General features: G+C 39.4%; 1 protein-coding gene across 1 annotated transcript in view; it reads right to left on the minus strand.

Moving 5' to 3' along the window:
• Positions 1-21,963, minus strand: part of RNF2 (ring finger protein 2) — a 36,996-nt gene that overhangs the window by 3,957 nt on the left and 11,076 nt on the right. The window contains exons 2-4 of the mRNA XM_053914659.2: positions 7,075-7,163; positions 3,292-3,452; positions 2,206-2,421 (exon numbers count right to left, since the gene is read on the minus strand). Of these exons, the coding sequence (XP_053770634.1) occupies positions 2,206-2,421; positions 3,292-3,452; positions 7,075-7,161 (464 nt within the window). The 5' untranslated portion in view covers positions 7,162-7,163. The remainder of the gene's footprint in view (positions 1-2,205; positions 2,422-3,291; positions 3,453-7,074; positions 7,164-21,963) is intronic.

A 21,963-nucleotide genomic window follows, 5' to 3' on the forward strand; every position in this document is an offset into this window, starting at 1 on the left:
TTATGTCTGACATTGTTTGAAGCACTTGTAGATGAAAGCAGGACCTGAAATAAGTATAGAATCCAACTGAAGTATTTTGACAAAGACAGACCAAGATTGCTGCACATAAGAAACTAATTATATTTCAGTATAAAGAAAAAAAAATTTTTAAAAAGGCATGCATTCAAAATATTTACTGAGCAGCTACTCAAGCCGATCACGGTTCCAAGTCTTGGTGTTGTAAGAATCAATCACACTGACAGTCTCTACCAACTTAGGGCTTACATTATTCCCGTGCAGCGGGTAACAGATAAATGTCAGAGAATGATGCCTGTAGAGAAAAACCGGGCGTGCAGGGTGAGAAAGTGTGGAGGCCCGAGGTGAAAGACGGAACTCGGCAGGCAGCTGAGGACCGTGAGAGAGTGCACCAAGAGGCTCGCGCTAAGAGGAGGGTTTCTGAAAGTCGCGGTGAGTGCCAAGGCCCCAGGCGGAAGAGTGTTGGACGTGTCTGAAGAACAGTAAGGAAGTTGTAGTACACTTGTCAACAAATGAAAGGTGCTCCTCCCTCTTACCCCCAGCACTAGAAATGCACAAACAAAACTGAAGGCCTAGCTGCAAAAGATTTTGCAAAGAGGATTCTTTCTCCTGGTAAAAGACTAAGTTAAATAATTATTAACATCTCTCTAATTCTTAGGACTGTGTAACTCTTTTAAAAAATATATATTCAAAACATAATACCTTATAAGTATGTATGGTGCAAGGTGGGTTCTAGACATATGGGGGCAGGAGGGGACCACTTTGTAAAGTACACAATTATTTAACCACTATGCCCTGTACACCTGAAACTACAACAAATTATTCTGAATGTAAACTGTAATTGAAAAAAAATTAAAAATTTATTACTTTATTTTACTTTGCTTAATACAATTGCAGGTCAGTTTAGTACAGTCAGAATGGAGCCTGCCCATCTTTCCACCTCCACGCCAGGGGCTGAAGACTGCACTCCGAAACCACTCCTGGAGCCCTAGAGAACGATGTCTGGACCCTAGTCAAAGACTCGAATCCACTGCACTTGGGCTGAGGTGTTTCTGAAGGCCTGGGATAAAAAGCTTTCCAAGTGAGTCTGATATTCAGCCGAGGTGAGAACCACTAGATACGGACAGGACTCTACCAGCATCTCCTACTTTGGAAAATGATGAGGCTTGAATACATTAGGGGATGTCAGAAAGGAAAACAGGATGGGGGTAAGAAGGTGCCCACGTTACACAGGGTCTTAGAAGTCATCATTCAGGTCCTCTAACCCAAGTGTTAATAGAAGCTATTAGAGACTTCGAAGCAAAGGAGAACCACGATTGACTTTCAATTTCACGAAGTCACTCTGGCTGCTGTGCAAAGAATAGACTACATGGGTAAGTGTGCAAAGTACAAATATCAATCACGAGGCTTTTTCAGTACTTCAAATGGAAGACAATGGAGGCCTACAACAATCTAGATATATTAGAAGGAAAGATAAAAATGAATTTATTCACAGATTGGAATACAGAATGTGAGGAAAAAGAGCTGTTAAGGGTGACTCCAAAGTTTTTGGCTAAAGCAAGTAGAATGATGGAGCGGCCATCGACTGAAATGAGCAAGAATAAAGGAAAGTAGGGGGTGAGAACAAAAAGTTCAGTAGAATACGTAGTTAAGTTTGACATAAGAAACAGCTAGTAACGTACAAAGGGAAGCAGGAAAATATGGTCTCCTGAAAGCTGGGTGAAGAAAACTATTCAAGGAAACATTAATTTGTCAAATTCTGTAAGTAAGATGGGGTCTGAGAAGCAGCAATTAGATTTCACCACGTGGATACCACCAGTAACTTTTGACAAGGGTGACGTGAGGGACTACAGAGGTTCAGGAGGGAATAGGAGGGAGAAGTAGAGAGTGAGCAGTCAACTCCTCCAAGCTTTGCTATACAGTCAAGAGGAGAAATAGAACTGTGGGTAGGTGGAGGGTGAAGTGGGTATAAAAGAGGTTTCCAAAAGTGCTGGTACAATATTTCAAATGGAAACCCAGGCATATATGACACCTGGAGACATATAACACACTTGAATGAAAAAGTAATCATGTAGAACTACTATTTGTTACTGCATTTTGTCTTTTTTCGAAATGGAGGCTGTGAAGTAAAAATCCAAAATTTAATGAACTATTCAGAAAACTGCCACCCCCCGGCTCCCCGCCCATTACCTGTTCAGGGCCTGTATCTTCAGCCCTTCCTCAATGCTGTGACTGAGTGCTTGCTGATTATTGTGCTTGTTGATCCTGGCTAAGACTCTCTCTTGATGAGCTTCGTACTCATCACGACTTGGATAAATTTTGCTGATGAGTGCATCGAAGTTTGGGTCTGGCCTTAGTGATCTTTTAGAAACTAGCTTTTTCCGACATGTAGGACATTCTTTATTGCTAAATTTAAAAAAAAAGGAAAAATGTGAACAATACCAGTATCTTTAGGCTGCAGACAAAAATATCTAGCTTTGGGAATAGTTATTATCTTTAATACCTTTACTAAGTCACAGAAATTTAAACTAATTAACTTAAACTTTCTTTAAAATCTGACTAGTGGGTAAGCAAGAGTTTGGAAACCTCAGATACTCTATACTACTTGCCCAGAGAGAAAAATTTGAATATTCCCAATAACTTATATATACCCATTTTTTGAAACAGCAATCAATCCTTTCTTAATAAAAATTTTCCCTTTCTAATTCCATGACATGCAAAGAAAAACTAACCACCTCTATATTAATTTATGTTATTAATTCTTTTAGTAAAACAACATTCAGCTCTGGCTGGTGTGGCTCAGTGGACCGAGTGTCAGCTTGCAAACCACAAGGTCACACACAGTTTGATTCCCAGTCAGGGCACATGCCTGGGTTGCAGACCAAGTCCCCACCTGGGGGTGTGCAAGAGGCAACTAGTCAATGTATCTCTCACACATAGATGTTTCTCTCCCTCTCTTTCTCCCTTCTTTCCCTTCTCTCTAAAAAGAAGTAAAATTAAAAACTAAAAATAGCATTCATAAGGATATTATTTTATATATTTAAGTAGAAAAACCATGGCCTCATGCTTTGTAATCTCCTCAGAACAAATACTCATCCTTATAAAGTTTCTAAAATTGTATAAAATCAAAACAAAGATTCTCCAGTAATTAAAATGCAGACTTCAGAAAAATGTCCAATTCTCAAATGAATACTTCCAGAGAAGGTATCTCTCACAACCCACAGCGCACTGTCCCAGTGTAACTGGAGCACTGAGTGTAACTCATTTCCAACATACCCACTCCTGAGGGCCGTGATAATGCAGTCTGCACAAAAACGATGTAAACACTCCTTTGTAGTCATGGTGTTCTTCAACATGTCCAAACAAATCGGGCACATTAATTCACTGTGCAGACTTCGAGGTGAAACCACAATTTCCAAGCCATCTGTTATTGCCTCCTGTAAAAGATGCAACTTAAAGTTTAAATGCTAAATGCTGTATTTTTATTATGGGTAAGTTCACTTATACAAAAGTATCGAAAATGACAAAATTGAAGATCTACGTACCAGTCACCCAGCCACTACCACTGTAAACTCACAGTCAATCTCATTTCAGCTGTAATTTCCCCCAATACCCTTCACTTCCTCCACCATTGCATTATACAGATCCTCTTAATTTAATGCTAAAGATAATATAGTAATGTGTTTAAACTAATAGTAAATTAGCCTGACATCATTTGAAAAAGCATTAAGTTTGCAATCAGATGCCTTAGGTTCTACTTCTAGCCATATTACCTAGTTATGCGGCTCTACTCTAAATAACATTGTTTCTTACCCTGCAAAATGAGGAAGTCAGGGCTAAATAAACCCTAAAAATTCTTCCATCTTAAAAAAAAAAAAAACAAAACACCATTGTGCTAATACAGTGGTCCCCCCTTATCTGCGATTTCACTCTCTGAGCTTTCAGTTCCCGTGCAGTCAACCGCAGTCTGAAAATTTAAGTGGAAAATTCCAAAAACAAACAATTCAGAAGTTTTAAATTGTGCCCTGTTCTGAGTAATGTGATGAAATCTGCACTGCCCTGCTCCAACCACTCGGGACATGAATCACCCCTCTGTCCGGAGTATCCACGTTGTATACACCGCCCATACCTCGGTGGCTTAGGAGTCATCTCGGTTATCAGATCAACTGTCTCAGTATCACAGTGTTATGTTCAAGTAACGCTGTTTTACTTCCTAATGGCCCCAGAGCACAGGAGTAGTAATGCTGGTGATTCGGAAATGCCAGAGAAGCCATACAGTGCTTTATTTAGGTAAAAAAGAGCTTACTAAGATCTATAGTAGGAAAGAATCTTCGTAGCCATGCAACTGGCTACTTTATAAATTAAACTTTACCCTGACTATGTGTGTATAGGAACACAGTATGCATAGGGTTCAATACTATCTGTGGTTTCAGGCCTCCACTAGGTGTCTGGAAAGGTAATCCCCGTGAATAAGAGGGGATTACTGTAAATTACATACTTCATGCCATCCAGCAAAGAGATTCCAAGTGTTCTCTAATTTATGAACAGTTTAACAGCATTTCATGTGTAAATCACTTTTAGAACTCTAAAATGTCTTGGTCCATAGAAGCAATTCTACACAAAGTGGTCAGGTTCTTGGGCTAACCTACAAACTGACTTAGACTATAGTACATCTGAAGTGTAACAAGTATTCGTATTTCTACTTGTCATGTCTGAAAAATGTTACAGCGACACAATGCATTTAGAGCACCCATGTACACATCTCCCAGCTACAGGGAGATCAGAGACTCCTACTTCATCCCCGCCACCACTATCCACTCACTCTTCCCACAAGATGGCATTCAGAACAAATCACCCAGCTCTAAAGCCACCAGTACTGCCTCCTATGGATAAGAAAAGAGGTCCAATAAGTGACTATTGAAAAGGAAGATGCAAGTAGAAATAAGGCTTCCCATATGTTAATGACACTTCCTGTTTCCACTGCCTCTCCATCATACTTATTGTCTCTACAGGGTCAAAGATGGATGACCCCACAGAGACAGACACAGAAACCACAGATATTGTCCATACAGAACTCAAGTGAAAGATATTTACATTTAAAGTGCCTATCACTATTATCAAGTGTCTGTTATGTTTCAACCTCTCTATATAAAGCACTTTCTATATTTTATTTTGCTTAGTTTAATACGAACAAAAACTTCTGATTTAGGAATTATAACCTCTGATGAGGAAATACCAGAGAGAGTGATGATGACTCAGCTAGTCCTCCTCTTTCCGCTTAGGAAAAACCCGCCTAGCAAAATCCTAGCCCTGGACACACGCAGCCAGCCACGTCCTCCATGCCTGTACCTGTGCAGGTGTGTAGCTCTGTGGAGGGGATCTCACAACCTGACTCAGATCACTAAAAACTTCACCAGCTCCCAATGGGTATTCAACCCTGCTGCGCAACCGGTTTCTCTGACAAACTCATTCTTCTTTCGCTACACTATTGCTCATCTTTTCTTCTATCTGCAGACCTTCTCCACCTGAACATTCAATAAATCACCTTACCTCAAATTTCATTAAAAAAAGAGCTCTCTCAGTTTCTATGAAATCTTTACAAACCGTCTTCTTTCTTGCTATGAGAAAGTCTGCCTCTTCCTATCAAAAGGACATCCCTTCCTACCTTCTCGAGTGTGTCACTTGTACTATGCTGTGCGCTCACACTTCGGTAAGCTCTCCTCCACTAAATCAGCCTAGAGTAGTATCTCCGTAGAGATGCTGCAGAGAGAGATGTGAATAATGTGCCTTAGAGCTGGCTGGGGGCGAGGGGAGAGGGAAGGGGGGGCGAGGGGAAGAGGTCAACAGGGCTCTCTGTCCCATCTTATAAACACAACAGATTTTAAAACCTAACTCCAGGTTCCCCTCCAGCTTGCACTCCATTTCTCTGCTCCTCTGCAGAGCCAAACTTCTCTGAAGAATTGACTATGCATCTCACTTTCCGCTCCTTCAACAGAGCAGCACCATCTACTCAAGTGGACCCCTTGTCAAAGTCACCGATGATACACTGCTAAATCAAATGTGCACGTTTGTAAGCCTCATCTTAGCCATCTTCCGAACAGTGCGGAACACAGTAACTGCATCCTCCTCCTTGAAACATTTCCTCCTAGGTTTTGTCCCCTCTCTCCCATTTTTCCTTACTTTTGTCTGGCTGTTCCTTCTCTGTCTCCTTTGCTGGTCCCTTGTCCACTGCCTGATGTCTAATTGTCGAAGCTCTTCTGCCTTGAGTTCTGGGCCCTCTGCTCATCTTTCTCTAGGTGACCTTACCCAGTCACACTGTTTTATGATAAATGCACTGACAATCTCTGAAATTTTGTATTTGGTCCAGACCCCTAGTTAGCATCTCTGCCTATCTTCTAGGCATCTAGAAGTTAGATAGAACTTAAGTTCAGTTTTAAGTATGCTTACCTCCTTTAAGCCTGCTTCTTCCTCCAGTCTTCTCCATCTTTACCTTCTCAAAATAGGCTCTCCTAGTTCCCCAGTTATTTATTACAGCACTGAGGACTTTTCCTTTACCCAATCTCTCAAATGTTTAATTCTATGGATATTTACTTTTTAAATGTCTATAAACTCTAAGGTAGGGGTATCCAACCTGTGGTCCACAGGTCACATGGAGCCCAGGATGGCTATGAATGTGGACCAATGCAAAATCATAAATTTACTTAAAACATTATGAGATTTTTTTTGTGACTACATGTCTCAAAGTATTTAATGGGTGGCCCAAGATGGCCCTTCTCCTTCCAGTGTGGCCCAGAGACACCAAAAGGTTGGACACCCCTGCTAAGGGTGTTGCTACAAGTTTTATTCACCACTTCACCAAGTGTGTACCTTAGGAGCTGGTAGAATATGCACTCAAGTTATTTGTTGAATGAATGAATGAATGGTCAACCAAACATACGTAAGTCAGGACTATTTGTATATAAATTTATTATTACTGTTATATTCTTTCAAGTTTCCTAAAAACGTATGTCAATTTACACAGGTCTCATATTTCCCCTAAGTTATCTTAGTGTATATTACCTGAGGTGTTCGTTGTAATTCATATAAACTGAGTTCCCATGTTTTGCTTAATGGTTGAGTTCCATTCGTCTGCACAGCCTGAGACATTGCTAGGAATAAAAAGAAAAATAATTTTAGTATGTGAAGGAGAAGTAAGCCTAAAAAATGATGTTTAGTCATTTTAAATACTGAGAATAAAATAATAAGAAATTATACACTGGCTCCTTAAAAGTTAAAAGAAAAGCTCAAGAATCTCTCTGTTTATAAACATGAGATACTTGAGAGCAAAAGAGACCATCACTGATCTCTGAATGCCCAAAAGCTGGCATGCAGGAAGTACCTAAGTATAGAAAACTGCCTTAACCCAAAATAATACTTCTTTTTTAAATTCATGGTCATCGAACTTAGAACTCAGTCAGGAAGATTTCAGGCTCTGCATCATGGCCATCTAGTCCAACTTTTGCCAAAAATACAAAATCTGCTTTCTAGCACTTTAAGCCACTTGTCTTGCTGTTCTTCTTAACTAGCCCCACCCTCAGGAAAAACTGGTAACCAGAACCTAAGCTGCTGGGGTATTATCCAGGACCTAGCTGACCTGAGGAAGGGAATTACCCACCTCCTGCCCATTCTAGCCATCCTGTTCCCACCTACTGAGGGAAGAAGGGGAGGGGAAAAACTAAGAACCACTTGTGAAGTGCCCACAGTCCAGAGGCATAGGCTCCCTGCAAGACCGAGACCTAATTATAGGATTACAGAGTCCTTTCCCTCCCCCTACACCTCACCACAATACTAAAGGCCTGTTTATAGCAGTTCCTTTTGCATGGGACATCATGTCCTGCTACGTAGAAAAAATTACAAGGCATACAAAAAGGTAAAAAACAAAATGTGAAGAGACAAAGCAAGTATCAGAACCAGACACGGCAGGGATGCTGGAGTTATGAGACCAGGAATTTAGGACAACAATGATCGACAGGCTAAGGGCTCTAATGAATAAAGGAGAAAGCACACAAGAATACATGAATGATGTAAGCTGAAAGATGGAGATCCTAAAAAGAACCAAAAAGAATTGCTAGATCAAAACCTTTGTAACAGACATGAAAAATGTCCTTGATGGACTTGTCGGTAGACTGGATAAGGTTAACCTCTGAGCTAGAGGATACACCAACAGTACCCCCAAACATTAAAAAGCAAAAGAACAAAGACTGGGAAAAAAAGAACATAATATCCAAGGACTAATAACTATAAAACATGTAACTTATGTATAATGAGAATATCAAGAGGAGAAGAGAGAGGAACAGAGCGTGTATCTGAAGCCATAATGACTGAGAATGTCCACAAATGGATGTTACATACCAAACTCCAGGTCCAGGAAGCTCAGAAATCACCAAGCAGAATAAATGCCCCCAAAACAATACCTTGACATATCATTTTTTAATTTTAGAAATTTAAGATTAAAAAGAAATTCTAAAAGAAGCCAGAGGGAAAAGGTTATACTTGCTTGAGTAGAAAAAAGTAGATGCAAAGTACAATGTATGTCCCATGCTTTTTTTGGACTTCCTTGTTTTTCATTGATTACAGTTGCCTACCCCAGTGTCTTAAATAACTTCATATACCTTATATTTTCTCCTATAACCACAAATGAGCCTACTTTGTAATGAGCCTGCTTTTCAATAAAACTTAAAAAATGAGGTAAAATATTTAGAAAGAAAAGAAAATGAACCTTACATGATACATAAAGGGAAAGAATTACTGCTTACCAATGCTGTTCTTACATGACTTAACTGGGGATCTTGAAAGTGGAGTATGTGATGTATGTGTTCTCCTGAATTGCACAAAAGCTTTCTAGGGGGCTCTATACAGAACTTCGTGAATTTTAAGGGAATTTAATTTCCAGATTCTCAATTTTCTCGAAGCACTTTACCATAATTGATCTGCCTGAGAACAGACCTATTTAGCCAGGTAGGTCCCTGTCCTTGCCCTAATCTTTTCATAAGATTACGTATCATTCATTTACTCATTTAAATACTAATTATCTACTGCAGTGTGCAAGATGCTAGAAGAGCAGCAAACAAAACAAATACGCATACAATACATTTTAAAACTTTTAAGTGCTATATAAAAGATACTAAAAAAAGAGCTTTGGATTAGGGAATCAAGAAGAAAAGGAGCAACTTAAGACAGGGGCATCAAGGAAGGCCTTTCAAAGAACTAGACACATTAAAACACGGAAAGGGTCAGTGTGGCTGGTAGCAAAGAGGAAAACATGGTAGTAAGAGGTTACAGAGGTTACAGAGGTAGTAAGAGGTTACAGAGAGGCTACAATGGTGACGTTCCCAAGAATCAAATGGAGTTCAAGTAGAAAGGCAAAGGCCGCACTGGAATGGGTAAAGAGGAAATCAAAATTGAAATGGTTAAGTTCTTTATAAATGAATGAAATGAAAATACTACCTTGTTGAAATACATGAGATGTGTAATGAGAAATCTCCCTCACATTTATAAACTTCAATTTTTAAATAAGAAAACCATAAAGACTCTAAAAAAGATGAACCAAGCATTAGAAATTAGAATATAAACCTAAAGAAAGGCGGAAATGATCACTATAAAAGCCCAAATCCAACAGAAACAACAGCTAAAATATAAAAACAAAAAACATTAAAAAAATTCCTTATTCACAAAAGCAAAACTCAGTAAAATTCTTAATTTAAAAAGTCAGGAGCAAAACAAGATTGCCCTACAACACTCTGCTGAAAGTCCTAAAATGTGCCACAAATTTTTTTAAAAAGAGAGAAACATTGGAAAAGGAAGTGACAAAGTATCAGCTGCAGAGAACACAGCCTAGAAAATCCAGTAGAATCAAATTAAAAACACGCCAAAAAAAGCCACAGATTTCCTGCAAACCACAAATAACCATTTAGATGTATTAAAACAAGGAAAGACATCATAAGCTAATTTAAAAGCTAAGCAATAGACAGGGAGAAAATATTTGTACCATATTATAACCAAAGGCCAATAATCTCTACTGAATCCTCCCCCAAGTCAATTTAGAAGACAACTCACTACAGGCAAAGTGATAAATGGGTAATTAACAGAAAAATACTAGTGGCCAATAAAATTGAAATGTGCTTGGCTTCACTAATAATCACTTAATTGTTCTATTTTTTGTCTGTGCTACAGACAAAATTAAAAGTGACTGATAATATCCAGTGTTAGCAGATGGCGCAGAAAGCAGGAATTCTCAAACCGCTGCCGTGCACGGTGGCATGGTTATAGGGACGGAGCACTTCGGTATTTAAGGCACAATTACAGTATTAGGCATGAGAAACGTCCTCCCTGACATGGAGGCTGATTTAATCAAGCTATGTGGCACTATGCGGAAATCTCTGTGCAACTGCACTTCCCACTTTTTACTGTCTGTGATCAACACACACTTAAGAACTTACTGGATGATGTCATTTTATACACGTTCTTTAGAAGTGTAAGAGTAGAAACAGCAGCTCCTAGAACTTCGGTACAACATGTATTGATATTTTAAGACAAACAGATACCTTAAACTCTAAAATAATCCCATTTATCCTTTTAAAAATTCAATAAAAATAGACTTCCAGCCAAGATGGAGGTGTAGGCAAGATACACTTTCCCTCTTCACACAACCAAATAAGACAACAAATATAACCAGAACTGCAGAAAATCAAACTGTATGGAAGCCCCACAACCAAGGAGTTAAAGAAGAAACATTCATTCTGACTGGCAGGAGGCACGGAGACGAAATCCGGGGCAGGGAGGACTCCTGGCAAGGCAGCGGCTGCAGAGTGGGCGATCCAACATTGCATGCAGATAAACCAGGAGGAACAACTGGGGAGCAAGACAGACCACCGCAACCCAGGGTTCCAGGGCAGGGAAATAAAGCCTCAAACCTCTGACTGTAAATATCTGTGGGGGTTACAGCAGCGGGAGAAACTCCCAGCTTCACAGGAGAGTTCATTGAAGAGACTCACAGGGTTCCAGAATGTACACAAACCCACCCACCCAATAATAAGCACTAGAAGGACCCAATTTTGCTTGTGGGTAGTGTGGGAAGTGACTTAAAGCCAGCAGAGAGCTGAGCAAGCAGCATTTTTCCCTCTCGGACTACTCCCCGACATACAGCATCACAAGGCAGCCAAATAGGCTGCCCCACCCTGGTCAATACCTAAGGCTCCGCCCCTTACATCATAACAGGTGCGTGGAGACAAAGAAATATGGCCCAAACGAAAGAACAGATCAAAGCTCCAGAAAAAATACAACTAAGCAATGAAGAGATAGTCAAATACCAAATGCACGTTTCAAAATACTGGTAATCAGGATGCTCACAGAATTCGTTGAGTATGGTTGCAAAATAGAGGAAGAAGTGAAGGCTATACAAAGTGAAATAAAGGAAAATATTCAGGGAACCAACGGTGATGGGAAGGAAACTGGGACTCAAATCAACGGTTTGGACCAGAAAGAAGAAATAAATAGTTAAGCAGAACAGAATGAAGAAACAAGAATTCAAAAAAATAAGGAGAGGCTTAGGAACCTCTGCGACAACTTTAACATTCCAACATCTGAATCAAAGGGGTGCCAGAAGGAAAAGAGGAAGAGCAACAAATTGAAAACTTATTTGAACAAATAATGGAGAATTTCCCTAATCTGGCAAAGGGAATAGACTCCAGGAAGTCCAGGAAGCTCAGAGAGTCCCAAAGAAGCTGGACCCAAGGAGGAACACACCAAGGCACATCATAATTACATTACCTAAGATGAAACAGAAGGAGAGAATCTTAGAAGCAGCAAGAGAAAAGTAGACAGTTACCTACAAAGGAGTTCTCGTGAGACTGTCAGCTGATTTCTCAAAAGAAACCTTGCAGCCAAGAAGGGGCTGGAAAGAAGCATTCAGTCATGAAAGGCAAGGTCCTACACCCAAGATTGCTCTATCCAGCAAAGCCATCATTTAGAATGGAAGGGAAGATAAAGATGCTTCCCAGGTAAGGTCAAGTTAAAGGAATTCATCATCACCCAGCCCTTATTACATTAAATATTAAGGGACTTATCTAAGAAAAAGATGATGATCAAAAATATGAATAGTAAAATGATAACAAACTCAGAATTATCATCAACTGAACCTAAAACCAACAAAAACAAAACGAACTAAGCACACTAGGCAGGAACAGAATCACAGAAATGGAGATCACATGTAGGGTTATCGGTGGAGAAGGGGAGGGGGGAGAGTGGGGGAAAAGGTACAGGGAATAGGAAGCGTATCTGGTAGAAACAAAATAGACAGGGGGAGGATAATAGTATAGGAAATGGAGAAGTCAAAGAGCTTATATGTACCACCCATGGACATGAACTAAGGTGGGGAGGGGGGAGGAATGCTGGTGGGAGGAGAGGTGCAAGGTAGAGGGGAATATAAAGGGGAGGGAAAAATGGGACAACTGTAATAGCTTAGTCAATCAAATACATTTAAAAAGTAAGAAAAAATAAAAATTCAATAAAATTAACTGTTGTGAATCAAAAGAGAGTATCTGAAAAATAGATGCCAATGAAGAGACTACAACAAAGAACTGTCTCTGCTCTTCGGCCAAATCAAAAAATAATACTCATTGGTCAGTACTGGCTGAATCTTCACTTCTCAGAGTGGGCTCTGTCAAAAATTTTAATGCACTTAAGTTTTGACCTCATGATTCTCTTCATAAATCTATCCAAAAAAATTCTCATACGGATATGAATATATATAAAAATTAACAGCATTATATGTAATACCAAAAAGTCACAAAAGCTTATAAATGTCTGACAATAAGAATATGGCTAATTATGTTATATCCACAGTACAGAATACTATATAGGTGTATGTCTGATGTGGAATTCAACACATGTACCTAATATACATTAAGGTTTTTCTTAGATTTTATTTATTTACTTTTAGAGAGAGGGGAAGAAAGGGAAAAAGAGAAGGAGAGAAACATCAGTGCTAGAGATACATAGAATGGTTGCCTCTTGTAAACCCCCATCTGAGGACCTGGCCCTCACCTATACATGGGCCCCAACCCGGAATTGAACCAGTGACCTTTTGGTTCACAGGCCGGCACTCAATCCACTAAGCCACACCAGCCAGGGCTTAAGATTTTTTTTGAAAAGCAAATTGTTGAGCAAGATGTGTATCACAACCCTATTTTAGCAATTACAATAGAAATCCAAACACCTAAATGATATTTGTGATTTTGAGTTCTGTTCACAACGTCTCTGCCGCATGTCATCCTTTTTACCAATCTTGCTCATTCTCATTCTAGAATCTTCACTACCCCATCCTTCTACCTGGAAAGGCTCTCTTCCCCAAGGATTTTCCCATAACCAGCTCCTTCATACAGTCTAACAAAATTCTAACTTTGTCATTCTTTCACGTCTTCCCCCCAGCAACACAGCACTTTTAAAAGCCCCTGAGCTATCTTATTCACCACAATATTCTCATTACCCTGCACTGTGCCCTGGCACATAGTAGCTACTCAATAAATATTTGCTGAGTAATTCAACAATGGTGATAACTAAAGAAAGGAGCTCAAATTAAGCAATCTTATCATTTCACATGGTCATAACTAAAAAAAGAAATAACTTCTAATTAACATGGGAAAGGGAAAACAAAAGGAAGGTTTATCAGTTGGGTCTATTTTCTTTTTTGTTTAACATTTTATTTATATATTTTTAGAGAAAGAGGAAGGGAGGGGGAGAGAGGGAGAGAAACAGCAATGTGTGGTTGCCTCTCACTTGGCCCCCACTGAGAACCTGGCCTACTACCCAGGCATGTGCCCTGATTGGGAATCAAACCAGCGACCCTTTGGTTCGCATCCTGCACTCAATCCACTGAGCTACACCAGCCAGGGCTATTTGCTAAGCATAGAGAAAATATTTTTATATTTTGGCATGGTTAGGGCTCTGAGCAGAAAAACAAAAAAGAAATCTGTCCTTCAAAGCCTTAAAAACATAAAGATAACTGGAAGAAGTTTCTCTCTAGAAGTATGTGTTTATGTATGGGGGGGGGGGATGAGACTATGAGACTACGGAGACAATCCAGGGGTCTTAGGTTTAGAGACTTGTCTGATCTTCTGGCCCCCAAAGAAAAATTCATTTACATTCCCGAGATTAAGAACCTAGGATCCTCCCCTTATCAACTAAGGAGAATTCGCTTAGAGCTGAGTAACAAGCACACAAGCTCAGACACGTGGTTTTAGGGTCTCAGCCACCAAGTGAACATCTGGCTCTCACTGCACTACTCTGGGGGATGGGCTCGGCCAGAATGGGCAGAAGGGAACTGATGCAGAGGTTGCTCTAATAATTAATCACCCTTTTCCCAGAAGTTGTATGTCTACTTTCAGGATAATATGAGTAAATATAACTATTAAATAGTTATCATTCTAATATACAGAATTTCGTTCCTAAAACTACCCTATATTTCAGCCTTTAAAAATACAGATGTTTGAAAATGAATTTAAAAATTATATTCAGGACAAAAATACATGAAGTCCCCAACTTAAAGACTAAAATGTCTACCCTGTATGGTCAACAGTAGTGTGATAAGCTTGCATGGTGAAGGATGATTACTAGACTAAGTGTGGTGATCACTTTATAAGGCATATAAATGTTCAATCACCATATTGTGCACCTGAGATACATTATACGCCAACTACAGTTAAATAAGAAATACAAGTAAAATAAAATCTCCATTCTAAGGTTTCCATTAAAAAACGTATTACACTTAAGTAATGTATCTGAAATACTAGAAAATTTGTATCTGGATGCTAGGTTCTATTACTTTATAGGTTAGTCCTTTGAAGACTAGAGACCTAACCAGTAATCATAACGGTTTCTAAGTAAATATCATTTGATAGTAGCTGACAAATATAAAAGCTGCCTGAAGTGCCATTTCTACCCCACCCTTAAATTGCTTGAGGGGAATACTAAAATACCATGGTCAAATCTACAGAGGTTAGATGTGGCAAAGAACAGGTTTCATGTGAAAAAAATAGAATACTAATTAAAGCTTCCCATTCAACTCTTTGAGACTCCTGAAGACCCTCATATCCCCTAACTGGGCCATTCATTTGCTCCCGAGACCATTCTCTAGCTCCCACAGAAGGAAAAATAGACCCATTAAACCATAAATTCCTCAAGAATAAGGGCGGAGAACTTCCCATTTCAGGGATGTCCTTATGTTATGGCTCACAAATGAGACAGCTACAAAGCCGGTTAAGTGATTTTTGGAACTGCATCAGCTTGAGTTTTGCTGGCAGTTACTGTATGAATCCACAAGCAAATTTCTCAAGGTTTTTTTGTTTGTTTGTTTTTAAATCTGGAAAGTGACAAAAATTTTCAGGGTCCTTGGTAAAGTTCAATGAGATGCTCATATAAAATCTGCCATAATGACAGCCATAAAGCTGAAAAGATATAATTTCCTTTATTTACGTCAATAAATAAATATTTTTATTTCTCAGCACCCCCTCATATGTACAAACAAAAAACTAAAAAAATTATTTAGCCACTCTTTAACTTATTAAAAATTTTACATCAATCCCCTTTAAAAAGAATAAATCATTTTAAAAAGGAATATAAGAGTATTTGCTTAATGTGCCTCCTATAATTAAAAAAAAGGTCAACTGGCAGGCTAATCCAAGACTACTCGTCTAAGGCTTTCTCTATAACAAACAAAAATGACCAGAAAAGGCAGACTTGTCAGCTGTTTGCTGTTAGCAACCTGTATGTGGCTGAATACTAAGTGTAGTTCCTAGAATCTTAAAGGGAAAAAAAGAAATACTGGATAGAGACATTTCTGGCTCAAATTCCATGACAAGTTGTGTAACACATGACACACAGAAGGGCGTCTTCAACGGCAGCCTTGCAGAACATTCGGAACCCTTCGAATGGAAGACTCCTGGACCATCCCTCCATATGCCGTCTTTGAGGGGATTAAAGTAATACGGGCCAGGGCACCCTGCTCTCTAATCGTTAAAAATATAAAGGTAAAGTGTGGAGAACCTATGTGGCCTTTATCCTTTGGTGAGACTCACAATGGACCAAAGTCTCAAGTGAGACCCTGGCATGTGCTGAGGCACAGTGGACTCGTAGCTCAGTTCCCAGTAAGAACCTCAAGTGCACGTTTTCTACAGCACAGGTGAAAGAAGAACTGATCTTAAATAGCACGCGTGCAAACAAATGGGCTGACACTGTGGGTACTATGTTAGGAAAGTGTAGCTATAAAAAAGCAGCCATGAGGGAGCTTCCCGACTGGATAAAACATCCCCCCCCCAAAAAAAAGCTTTAAATATAACTTATTTTGAGCTAAAACCTCAGAGTTCTATGCTTGAAAATGTTGACCAGTTGCTTTAATCATAAACACTGCCTGATCTGTTCAGAAAATTTGAGAGACAACTACAGTCCAATATGAGTGAGCTATAAATTATACCACCCCCCAAAGGAGAGTTTAGGTAAATGGGATTATTTAGAAAGGTCCATTTATACTTTGAAAAACGACTGCTGTAACAAATTACCACAAGTTTAGTGATTTAAAACAGAAATTTATCTCTGGGGCCAGAAGTTCTAAATCAGTATCCCAAGGCCAAAACCACTGGCAGGGCTGCACTTGCTCCTCCAACTTGGACTGACTGCTGGCATTCCTTAGCGAACGGCCACATCACTCCAACCTTTGCCCGTGGTCATATGGCAGCCTCCTCGTCTGCGGGAATAATCTCCCTCTGCCTCTCTCTTCTAAGGACACACGCGATGACATGCAGAGCCCACCCAGATAATCCAGAATAATCGTCTATCAAGATCTTTTACTTAATGACATCCACAAAGACACCCCCCCAATAAAGTAACATTACAGATTCCGGGGATCAGAATGTGGGTATCTTTTGAGGGCCCATTTTTCACCCTCCCACACTTGCTGAAGGTAAGGCTAACATAGACAACTCCTCACAGCCAACACTGTGTGTCTCTATCCTGTATATTCTTTGTCCTGTATATGATTTGTTCCCTTAATTGGTTTTTTAAACTGTGAAATATAGATCATATATCAGAAATACAATTACTTTTAAGTTACTTAGTTAGATTATCCCATTTTCCTACAAAGCACTTTTCTTCTTTCGTTGGAGACTGCTCCCCTAAGCACTATGAACCAGAACCGAGAGGCCCCCTCCCTCCCTCTCCTACCGTCCCTCTCTCTTTTGTAGTAAGAAATGTATCTTTTTCTTCCATGGTTATTGTCCCCTGTGAACATAAATTAAGGTCACATCAAATTAACTCTTCCAAACTTTAGCATTTTTCTTCCTGCATTACATTATAAACACATGAATGATCAAATGATTTGTTCCTTAATTGAAACACTGCCTACTTATAGGGTATAGGTGTTACTGTTTAGGGACTTATTGAAGACTAGGCAAACCAAGGCGCAACACTAAGTTTTGAGTAAGCAATCCAACTGCCGTCCCCACGCTGCCCGCAGTGTCACCTCGTGGAGACCACTCACAGCCATTCCATCCGGAACTGCAGCTCTAAGACAGACACTAAGTTCTGTAAGTGTCTAAGACACAAAGAAAGTGTTTCTATTGAAAAACTTGTCAGCGCACTGAACATCTGGAATACTCATCAAAATTACTTTTGCTAATCTAATAGCTCCTTTATTTAAAAAGAAAATATCATCAACTCCTAATTGGATTATGTATTTTTCCACATTGTGGATCACAGAGCAGAAACCCTTCAAAGGTAAATTACCAGATCTTCATTATCCAGTCTTAATTAAGTTTTTGCATACTGGTAACAGACTTAATGTTTTCTAGTCTCTATATAATTAAGTTATTGTTACAAGAAAAATGTTCTGAGATTTTTTAAAATACCATTAAATGCAGACCTAGATAATCTAGATCACGTGCCCTCTTACAATACTCCCCATCACTCATTACTGTTTGGTCTCCTCTAACACCACTCCTTCACCCCTCCCGCCCAATGCCTACTTTCTTAATGGTCCAACTCAGTCTTTCCCCAAAGCTTCAGAAGAGCCTACGGAGGTCTAATGTTAGTCAATACCAGTTTATCAGCAGCAGCTTTGTTTTCCTTCTGTCCTTTGTTCACCACTATTAGAAGCTAACAGACCCATAACGAAAACCAGTTGAGTTTACCAGTTTGGAAAACATTTACTGAGAGCTACTACTATGCGATAGGAAATGAGACCCTCCAAAGGCTTTTTGGCTAGTGGGCCCTGAACATGTTTTTCCACAGTTTGATGAGTGCTACAAAAGCACAAAGAAGTAGTCAAATGGAAGAACAGAAATCAGAAAAGGTTTCCTATAGAGACGACTCCTTGGAAGAGGAAAGTTCAAAGGGAAGTGTAAGTTAACCAACTGAGGAAAGGAAAGCAGTCCAGACGGACAAACATAATAAGCAATAGGCACAACTCAGCATGGGGTTTTTTGTGAAACTGTAAGTTGCTATTAAATGAGTGAAATGTGAAAAGCTGACACAAGTGAAGTCATTTAAAAACGGAGCCAGCACAGCCATTCCAGAGGAAGTGCTTTGCACATCCTGGTCCCTGAACCTTTGGAATATTTGAACTGGGCAAAACCAACACTGTCTTACCAACAACCCTTTGCAAAGCAAAAGCAAAGCAGACAAACATCCTGAACAACAACAAAGATACCCTGATGACTACGGACTCTCTGAAGACAGGATCAGTTACCAGTCACATATAGCTAAAAAGTAACTCAGTTTGTTGGCACCAAGAGAAATGTCTTTCTTCTATGCATGTATTATTCCCTTCCTTTTCTCATAAAAACCCCTTGCCCTCACCCTGTAATTAGGACATCAATTAGGTCTCTGCCTGAATCTGTGTTGCCCACATTGCAATTCTTTTGATCTTAAATAAATGCTTGTTGCCTCTCTTTTTTGGCTTTTTATTTTTAGGTTAAGAGAAAAGAAGGAGTTTGGGAGTAGGACAGAGGCTAAAGAATGAAATTGTGGACCAGGTTATGGGGACTTCCTATGCCATGCAAAGGTGTTGGGAAAAATCCACAGTGGAATGACAAAATCAGATTTGCATTTGAGATACACAGATCAACTCTAGCAACAGTGGAGGATGAACTTAGGGAAGATAAAATACTAAAGACCTATGCAATAATCCAAATTAAAAAACTCCTACAATGGGGCAGATAGGAGTGTTTGCGTGCACGCGTGTGTGTGTTAATAAGCATGAATTAGGAGGAGCAGAGCTGAAAAACACTTAGGAGGTAAAACACATGGGATACAATAAATGAGAAAAAATAAAAGAGTAAAGCTACAAGCTCCCAAGCTTGCTGCTGTGAGTGGTTGATGCTTTAAAAAGAAAAAAGTGAGACAGCAAAATAGGGAAGGGTATTTTTACCACTTCTGTTCAACATATTAGTGCTAGGGAAGTTCTAGCCTGATTAGGCAAGAAAAATAAATAAAAGGCATCCAAATTGGAAAGGAAAAAGGAAAAGTTTGTTTACAAATGACAACCTTATATGTAGAAAACCCTAAAGACTGCACAAAAAAATGTTAGATACTGAACTGATGAATGAAGTCAGCAGCTGTGCAGAGCCAGGGCTGGGGGAAGGGGGGCCAGGAGGGATGGATTCAACACACAAAAGCCAGCTGCATTTCTAAACACTGACAATGAACAGTTTGAAATGGAATTCAAGAAAACAATTTCATTTACAGAAGCCTCAAAAAGAATAATATTTAGGAATGAATTAAACTGAGGCAAAAGACTCACACACTGAAAATTACAAAACACTGCTGAAAGAAATGAAAGACAATGCAAAGGTATCTCATCCCTTGTTCATGATCAGAAGACAGTATTACTAAGATGACAATACTACCCAAAGCATCTACCCACTTAAAACTGTAAAACTCTTGAAAGAAAACATAAGGGAAATTCTACACAACATTGGATTTGGCAATGTTGTTTTGGATATGACACCAAAGGAACTGGCAACAAGTGAAAAAATTGATAAACTGGACTTTTATTTAAAAAGAAAACTTTTGTACCTTGCAAGACTGAAAAGGTGACCCACAGAATCGGAGCAAATAGTTGCAAGTAATGTATCTGATAAAGGATCAATATCCAGAATATATAAAGAAATACAACAAAAACAACTCAATTCAAAAATGGGCAAAGGACTTGAACAGACATGTCTCCAAAGACATAGAGATGGCCAATAAGCACATGAAAAAAATGCCCAACTAATCATTAGAAAGTACAAATCAAAACCAGAATGAGATACCACTCCATGAGGATGGCTATACGGCTGTTATCAAAAACAGAAAAATAACAAGTGTTGGCAAAGATGTGGCAACACTGAAACCTCTGTGCATTGAAAGATAAACCAGGGATGTATGTAAAACGGTATAGCCATTTTTGAATGAAGTATGACAGGCCCCTCAAAAAATTAAACACAGAATTATGTTTAATTCTATGATCTGGCAATTCCAATTCTAGATATATACTCAAACGAATACATCTCAAACGTACCTGTTTTGAGTTGCAGGGGACTCAAACAGATATTTGTATACCTATGTTCGTAACATTATTCTGATACCTGCTACACATGGATGAACCTTTAAAACACTATACAACCCTGGCTGGTGTATAGCTCAGTGGATTGAGTGCCGGTCTGCGAACCAAAGGGTAGCTGGTTCAATTCCCAGTAAGGGCACACGTCTGGGTTGCAGGTGGGTGCCCGGTGGTGGGTACATGAGAGGCAAGCACACAGATATTTCTCTCCCTCTCTTTCTCCCTCCCTTCTCCCTCTAAAAATGAATAAATAAAACCATTAAAAAATAAAAACATTATACAGTACTAAGTAAAATGAGCCACATACAAAGGGACAAATAATGTATGATCCCACTAATATGAAGCACCAAGAAGAGTCAAATTCACAGGAAGAATAATGGTTACGTGGGACTGGAGGGAGTGGGCAGTAATAAGAAGTTAGTGTTACTGAATGCAGAATTTCAGTTTGGGATGATGATAAAATTCTAGGGATGGACAGTGGTGACGGTCACAAAACAATGTGAATGCACTCAATGCCACTGAACTGTACACTTAAAAATGGAAAATTTTGTGACAATAGAAAATCTGTAATGTTTTTAAACAAGAAATGGTATACATTTTCAAGGAAGGGGTGAGAAGCTGAATTGGGTTTGGACTTGTTTGCACATAAGGTACATGCCCATGATCCAGAAAAATAAACACCTCTGATGCATGAAAGGTTCTGATGTGAAATTTCAGCTTACAGTAATCAAAACCATAACAGAAAAGAACGTGCAGTGTGAAAAGAAAACATGGAATAAGAATCAAAGGAGCCCTGACGGGTGTGGCTCAGTGGATTGGGCGATTCCCAGTCAGGGCACAAGCCTGGGTTGTGGGCCAGGTCCCTGGTTGGAGGTGTGTGAGAAGCAACTGACGTTTCTCTTGCACATTGATGTTTCTCTGTCTTTCTCCCTCCCTCTCTTCTCTCTAAAAATAAATAAAATCTTTAGGGAAAAAAAAAGAATCAAAGGAAACTCTGCGCTTGCTAACTAAACCACAGGTGTAGGAAGAGAATTATTCAAAATTATCCCACCATGTTATCAAGTGTTATGGATTATCTGCATCGGGTTCAAAAACAACTCATCAGCAATAGCACTGGACGGAAGACATCTACCAGTGAGCCTCGACTTTGTGATACCAACTACTCTTCAGTCACTACAGAAATTCAAGTATGAAACCCTACCAGGGTTGAAACAATTTACCTATTCTGCAGGATTCTGTGAAGAATATATGATAGCTACAATTGCTGTAATAAAAGACAAGTCAGCGTGTTCTGTCCAACTTACACTCCCAATAATAAA

Source organism: Desmodus rotundus, chromosome 12 (genome assembly GCF_022682495.2).
Source record: "Desmodus rotundus isolate HL8 chromosome 12, HLdesRot8A.1, whole genome shotgun sequence".
Classification (NCBI taxonomy): domain Eukaryota; kingdom Metazoa; phylum Chordata; class Mammalia; order Chiroptera; family Phyllostomidae; genus Desmodus; species Desmodus rotundus.